Genomic DNA, 8,070 nt, shown 5'->3' on the forward strand with positions numbered 1-8,070 from the left:
AAATGACTTATGCTTCTTCTCTGGCTGTGATTCGTACTGAATTTAAATGACTGCCTGAGAAAAAAAAATCTACCTCCACAAACACTGGTGCCGCTGCCATTATACTCAAATCTAACAACAGTACTTGTTTGAGATACAGCCTAACACTTCCCCTGAAAACATTTTCCAGTGGTAATAGCTGCATTGTTTCAGCAAACAATATATGGAGTTTGAATGCCATTTTAGACAATTTAGAAAAACTTTAAGGAGCGGAGTTTAGGATTAAGTGCCATCTAGTGGTGAGGATTGCAGAGTGCAACCAGCTGAAACTTCTCCCCTGACCTTCAGTGTTCATGTCAGGAGGTTTTTAACTGGGAGCCGAATTATCCACAGAGGTCTTTTCGTGTTACAAATCAATGTTTTTCCAGTGCGATTTTGTTGCAGACGGGCCACTAGTCCAGCACCTGCAAATGTGTGCTCACCTTTTTTTCCTCATTAAGTTAAGTTCCAGACATTTAGAGGTCCTTTTCCTGGGAGCCAAATTATCCACAAAGGTCTCCTTTTCTCCACAACGAACCGATTTGGGGATTTAAACCAGTTAAAGCACTGACTGAAAGCAGTTTCGCTCTAAAAATCTGACTTTTTTAGACATTGATCAGCTAGTTATGGAAGGGCTACTAACTTCAACGGCCGATGCAAAAACACGAAATGCCTATTCTAACTCTAATGTTTGGTTTATCTGTTCTGAGATACTGTAGAAACGTGGCGGTGCAACACACAGCAGACTCCGAGGACGAGGACCTGCATCCTATGTTAATATAAACATGTCACTCTAAGGTAATGAAAACACAAGATTCTTATTTTCTGGTGATTGTACACTGCAGAAAATATTCTTATCACATTATATTTCATTTCTGCCAATATATACCCCTAAATTCTACACACTAGACCTTTGTCAACAAAGCTGTGCAGAAAATGACACATCAGCTCTTTGTCATCTGCAGCTGAAGAAGTTATCTCTCCAGCGATCACGTCAGCGTCCCAAATATTGTTTACACTTGGTTGACTAGCCGGGCCTGGGACAAAGTTTGAATGCTAAATGTGGGCTGGCAGATGCATCCACCAGCACCGAGATAAGAAGTGAAGGCACTCGCAGACACTATTCCACCCCAAACCCCAGAGGACAGCTTCAGATCACAGTGGATTCACTCTGATTAAACCACCAGCCTCTCCTGCATCGTGCACGAGAAAAACATTTATCACAGCCACACGCTCCACTCTTTGTTTCCCTTAACAACATATCATATTCACTTACCAGACAGACAGGTATGTGTGTGTCTGTGTGTGTGTGTGCTTGGAATCTGCTAAAGTCTTTAAGTCAGTCAGACTTTACTGCTCCTAAAAAGTCATTTATCACTAAGGTGTGCAGCAAAAACTTGCAACCCAATCCCATATTACTTGTCATTTAATTCCTGAGTGAGCACAAGGGATACAAGTAACTGTAGAGCACAGTTACAAACAAACACCATTAGGAGGGAAACTGCATAGGGTCAGCATAAATACTGGTGGACTAAAAGGCTGACAAGGCAGGCAACTCAGGAGTCACAAACACAAGTAAACTGATATGTGTGTGTTCCTGCTAATTCTTGCCCCAGTGCCACACCAACCACCTTTAACTTGAACTCGAGAAGCTGTGACTTAACTATTCAAAAAGAGATTTAGCTTTGGATTTGCAGAAAAAGATCCACCGTGGGCGACAACTCTTCTGCCGCTCGTCTCAACCAGCTCCTGAGGGCTTACAATTAACCAAGTGGACGACTTTACAGATCCACATCTGGGTCAGCACACGGCGAGATGATTTCCGATACCTGTGTGCAGCCGTCCTGAGAACCTGATCAACAATGTTACCCAGAAGCCTGTTCTGCAGAATTCACAGAGAAATCTGTTGACTTGGCACCACAGGTTCCACTATAAGTGGTGCATCATATTCCCTGCTCTGTGCATTTTGTTTCTAAAAGAGGGCAGAGGGTAAAAAACGTACAAACAACATACAGGGAAAAGCCTTCCATTTACAGGCAACCCAAGATAGAAGCAAACAGTCTTATGTATCATTCAGTAGCAGACGGTCTTTATCTGCCACGTGTTTTGGAACAGAATATGACTGTTATATGATATAAGATTTTCTTTCCTTCTTCTTCCCTTCTTTCTTTCCATTATGAAATCACTTAATGACTTAAGGCAACTGAGAACTGACAGCACAGCTCGTAACTATTTGCATACATTATGTCTAAACAAACGATACAGTCTGCGTTGAAGATGCCTCAGACACATATACATCATACAGCTGACAAACAAAGCTAAAAGGCAAACAAAGAGGAATAAAAGCTTTAAACTGACACAGATGTCTGGATTGTATAAGGTCCATAGTAAGAGTAAAATGATATATTTGGGCTACAAATTCCCTACATATCACACAGAACAAGCATGCATTCAACTACAGTGCACAAACTAGTGAAAAAAAATAAGCAAAAGACAGCCGAAGAACTTTGCATAAAGCAGGGTCACTTGAGGCTGTGAATAATATGCCAAGAAAAAAAACATACAGAATTTGGCCTCACTGCATCCTCTCCCCATCACCCCCGCCGTGTTTATTTTTCCTAACACCCATGCTGTCAAATCCTCCCTCAAGGTGTGACGGAATAGTTTGACATTTTGTGAAATTTGCTTATTCGCTTTCTTGCCTCAAGTTAAATGAGAGGATCGATACCAGTCTCATGTCTCTCTACGGTAAATATGAGTCTGGAGCCTGAGGACAGTTAGCTTAGCTTAGCATAAGGACTTTGGGCATCATTCCTCTGTTCCCAGGTCCTTTGTTTCCAGGGTCCAATGCTCCCGTGTTCTGCAGCTCTGTAGTTGTTTAATTTGACACTGGCTATGGTTAGGGGACAACAGTCATGACTCTGAGAGTCAGGAAATTGCACTGGACTCGGACTTAATGGTACAGGCTCTACCTTAAAATAATAAGAAATCCAGGCACTCCAAACATGTGAAAAACAAGAAGGAATTACATTCAAAAGTGTTTATTATAGTGGCTTAATCATTAAAAACAATGTTTTAAAGCCCTGATGAAGACCTGCGGTGGCTGAATCATGCTGGCTTTGATTTAGCCACAAGGTCTATAATAAAGGCTTTTTTATGTATTTCCTCCTTGTTTTTCACATTTTTGGAGTCCCTGGATTTTCTTCCTGTTTATCCTTTTGTCCATGAGCACCCAAAACAAGTTTTGGACCTACATGTGATTATACAGAGCAATCAGTCATTTCTCTCTTTTTTTTAAATAATAAGAATTAGTCAACTACTTAACCACTCCAAAGAAAGAGGGAAAAACAAAATATGAGAAAACAAGGAAAATAATTATTAATTTAGCGGTTAGGAAATCAGTGGTTGACTATTGCAATCGCCACACAGATTAAAATAAGGAAAGGGGTCAGGGTAATGGATACATGGGTACATGAAATATTTTAACTCGAGTGGAGTCAAATGTGACCTGAACACAATAGGACAGTTAATGTATGTGAACAGAATAATAAACCAATTAGCATATTTCCCAAATGTTGAACTGTTCCTTTGAAGTACAAGTTTAACTTTATCCTACAGATAACTGAGGCCTGCAGGGATTTTGTTAAACCTATCTCCTTGTTTTTCATGGTGAAAAGAAAGTTACAGCAGAATATCACTATTGATGGTTTAAGACCAGCAATGGGCTGCTATTGCTGTTCCATCCCAATAATCAGTTAATGGCCATTTTTTTGTGCGATTGCTTGTTTCTGCTTCCTTACAGAAAGTACAAGTCAGGTCCTGATTACATCGCAAGAATGACAACCACCATGGAAAAAGCAAAAAAGGACATGCTTGACAGCACAAAGAGAGTTGTGTCTACATTCTTGGCCTTCTGTCAAAAAGCTCATGTCACTGGAAACAGGATGTGTCTTGTCTCCACCACCGTCAATGTCTTCCTTACAGAGAATATCTAGACAAACCCCACGTCTGAAGTGTGTCTGTTTAAACAACATTAGCATGTGCTGTTTGCAGATGATGTTGATATTCAGGCTTGTGGTCGAATGATTTGCATTTTTCTGCAGCTTTGTTATGAAGTGAGCATCAACATTTACATGTCTAAGGCCACAGCCCTAATCAGGTAAAGACAGAGGAAGTGGATAAAGGGATGTGAAGAATTATTTTCAAAAGTATTGTGGATGACGGAGGGTAATGAGTCTCCATTTATCAGCCAATATTTGTTGTGATTGGGTTTTTGTTGGTCACTGTTTTTGTCACAGTGAATCTTCCCTTAATCAGCAATCCAGTTGGACCTTGCACTGTCCATGAACTGCTGCTTGCCGAACTTGCTGTATTGTGGATTGGTTTTAGGTCATTAAATTGCCAAATATTGGTAATATTTTCATTCCCAACTGCATTACAAATTTGTTTTTTAATGAATAATTTAATCAAACATCATAAAAGCCACGTGCTGTGTCACTGTAGTGGCCCTGTGAGCATGGGTGGATTATGAAAAATTGGGCCTTTGGGCACAGATATGCACAAGGCCCCACCACCTCTCCTACACAGGAGCAAGACACATTGACTTTATGGTGGTTTTGCCTCTTTTTTTGTTGTTGTTTTGCATCTGAGGCTATGCATTTTCTGTGGGTTTTTTGTGGGGTAATTTTGTGTCTTTTTTGGTCATTTTTTAGTCTCTTTTTGATCATTTGGCCCATTTGTAAAAACATTTTTTGTCCATTTACATCTCTTTGCAGAGTTTCCTACACATTCTTTTTTTTGTGGTGGCCTGCCCAATTAAAATTTCTGCTGCAACATATTCTATTTTTGGAGCAGGGCCATTCACTTGGACCATTAAAATATATTTACCATTCAGTTATTCATTGCACCACACTCCAGCGTGTACTATAGGCACTGATGGAGTCCACTAAAAGTGAAATTTAACCGTTGATTGTGCTGGGTCTAAACGTCCTCTCATCCATCAATCCAATCTGATCAATTATCCACCCTGTGAGTCACAAACTGCTGCTGAGGAAAAAAAGAACACATGGGGAGCTCCCACATGGGGACACACAAAAAACTAAAGTTTGCTATTGTCCCTCAAACCTGCATCCACTATCATCATTTACCACCACGAATAAACTCTAATTCTGTGGGGAAAAAACTGCTTTGTGGTATTTTTGTGTCTCTTCATGGTCATTTTGAGTCTCTTCCTAGTTTGCAATTTAGGTGACATTTTGCAAATGAAGGCTGGGGGGGGGCTCTTAACACTTTGGACCCCTAGGCCTGTGCCCAGTAGGCCTGTTCAGTAATCCATCCGTGCCTGTGAGGCTGTATTTAGTCACAGTGGTGCTTTGAGCTAAATGTCAGCATGCTAACATTTTCAAAATGGCAATGCTGCTGTTGAGCAGGTAATGTTTACCATGTTCAGCCATCTTTGTTTAGCGGGTAAGTGTGCTAACATTTGCTGATTAGCAACACGCAGTATAAATGAGGCTGATCGGAATGTCATTAGTTCAGCGAGTCATTTGTTGAAATATATATGTGTGCACCAAAGTGGCGGATCAACCAGCCAACCAACAGATAGATAATCGTTATCCCTAGAGCCATTCTGCTAATAAATGTCCACCACAAGTCACCAGAGATCAAGATGATGACTACAAATGGCCTTTAGCCTTGCAGCAGCTGCTCAGACCACTCTCTGGAAGTATGCAGTCACAGACAGATTAGGAGAAGACCCCCATTCTGGGAATTCCTGGGAATCTAGAGAAGTCAAGCTAAAAACTACCAAACAGACATCTGAGTTGCTTTGGTTGGCTGTTGCTACTGTGTCCCTGACCTCGAAGGGAAAATAAAAGGCTAAACAGTTTAATTTCCAAGCACACATTATTTAAATCCCATTTTCTCCATGCTAAAATGACCTTTACAGATCTTAGAATCAGTCTTGCTTAAGCCCACCACGTTCTTTAAATTGCTCACCGCACTTAAATGACATTTTAAATCCCGTATCGTTCATAAACCACACTTTACATTATTAACAGCTGTCATATTTCATCGGGTTCACCAGGGTAATCACAGGCTCCTCACTAACCTCTGTGCCAGACTCGCAGAGCCGAACTGAAATAGTGTTCAGACACTGTGACCGAGCGAAATAAGAGATAGTGACAGACTGGATTTCCAGGGAAATCACACAGAATACCCTGTTAGTGCCCGACAGAGATTTACAAAGGGGGCGCACTAAAGGTCAGTGTTACAGTATGTCCTCATCAAACCGAGTCTGGTTTTATCAGCCAGCAAAGACATACAGTCCACGAGTCATCAGTATTGATTTGCTGCCACTGATCTTCATGACACCAACATGCCCCTGGACACAAAGGTCAAGCATGATCACATGATCCCCCAAGCTGAGTTAAATGTCTGCATGCTGAGGCGTTTTGGAGGGTGTGAACTTCAGCCAGAGGCTGGTGCAGGGAGGGTAATCCTAACAGACTACCAAGGTCTTTACCAGCACTCCTGATGTGATGCTCCTCTACATTTGCCCTACCTACTCTCCTTTGCTCTGCCTGGGGCTTCACCCACCGCCTGCAGATAGGGCCAGCCCTAAAACACAATTGTATAATGGATCCATCGCAAGTATGTACCCTTTTTCCCAGGGGTTGTACAGTAGCAATTGCATTCCATATTTCACAAATTAATGTGCCTGTCCACGTACAGAAAACCCTCTGTTCAGACCACAGAGAGCTATGGCACAAGCGTCAGCTGAAGTTACAGAAGCTGGTATGGAATTGATACAAAGATGACAAAGCAGATTAATAGGAGACAATTTAAAAGTCATTTAAAAATGGTTTGGTATTTGCAGAAGTGTTTTGTACCATAACAAGGCTTGTATCTGTGTGTTATTTGCAGCATATCTCAGGCTTGATCTGCTCAGTATCTCATGCACACTGACAGTTATACACGCTAAAAGGCAAAATAATAACTGAACTGGAAATCATGTGGGTTTGCACATCATCTCTCACATAGATGCAGGCTGCTATGATCAAATTCTCCCTTGCATATTTCCACATTTGGTCAGAGAAGCTGTAATTGTGTTGTGCGTAATACACGGACCCATTTTCCATCAGCAAACATCAGTAAAAAGAGAGCATCTGATGCAAAAGTAGCCTAGTTGCAACTGCGGATCACTGTGTGGCAGTGTTGGACCTGAACTAGTTGGGGGCTGATTTAGCAATAATTACTTAAATCAAGCACATTTTTAACTTTAAACACTTGTGAATGGAATATAGCGAAACAGAGATTACTGACTTTGATGAAAACACTATCAGATGGTGTTATGTCTTACTTTTCCTGTGTGATATGCTCCTTGATGGCTCCCAGTGTGACCAGGCTGTTGCTGCCCTGCAGCAGCCTGCAGGTTGCCAGGTGCCGCTGGTACTGATCCTTCAGACAGGCGTTCTCCGTGCACAAGTCGGACACTTGCTGCTCCAGCTCCTCTATCCTTCCCCTCTGCCTCTCCAGCAACTCCTGTTGGGTCTCGATGATCTTGTTAAGCTCCTTCAAATATTCCACAGCCCTGGTTGGGTTCTCGGTCGGGCTTTCCATGTCGCTCCGCTGTGCTTCCCTGTTGTATCGCAGAAAAGAAGCCGGGTGGGGGGAGATGGTTTCCTGTGTAGTCCAGGCTGGCTTTTAAGCGCAACAATTCAGTAGGTTGCGCCTTTTGCGCCTCGCCATTGTTTTAAGTCGGTGTGGGTGATAATTCAGAGGCAGATATACTCCCGGTTTGGCGGCATGCGCGATTTGAAGTCCCGCTGCTCGCAAAACTAGAAGCTCCCAATCACGTATCAATCTGCGTCTGTCAGCAAGCGTCAAAATATCAACCAAATGTGACAGACTACATCATGTGGATCGTAGTTGTGGCTCTGAGAAGTGTGCTCGTTCCCTCTGTTGGCAGCGCGGTATGACATTTTCTGTGAGGTGCCTCGCGCTCCATGCTGTTCCCGTGACTTTTCGTAAACAGACGCTGGTTGTCAAGTA

General features: G+C 42.2%; 1 protein-coding gene across 3 annotated transcripts in view; it reads right to left on the reverse strand.

Moving 5' to 3' along the window:
* iqsec1a (IQ motif and Sec7 domain ArfGEF 1a) overlaps positions 1 to 8,070 on the reverse strand; it is a 116,835-nt gene extending 108,765 nt beyond the window's left edge. For 2 of the 3 annotated variants that reach the window (XM_088082007.1, XM_042492362.2), the window contains exon 1: positions 7,379 to 8,069. In XM_088082007.1, coding sequence (XP_087938133.1) covers positions 7,379 to 7,638 — 260 coding nt within the window. In that variant the 5' untranslated portion in view covers positions 7,639 to 8,069. Of the gene's footprint in view, positions 1 to 7,378 lie in introns of all 3 variants that reach the window. The other variant, XM_042492367.2, reaches the window with a different exon arrangement.

The sequence above is a fragment of the Plectropomus leopardus genome, chromosome 9 (assembly GCF_026936395.1).
Source record: "Plectropomus leopardus strain MGB_pleo_1.0 chromosome 9, ASM2693639v1, whole genome shotgun sequence".
In the NCBI taxonomy this organism is placed as follows: Eukaryota; Metazoa; Chordata; class Actinopteri; order Perciformes; family Serranidae; genus Plectropomus; species Plectropomus leopardus.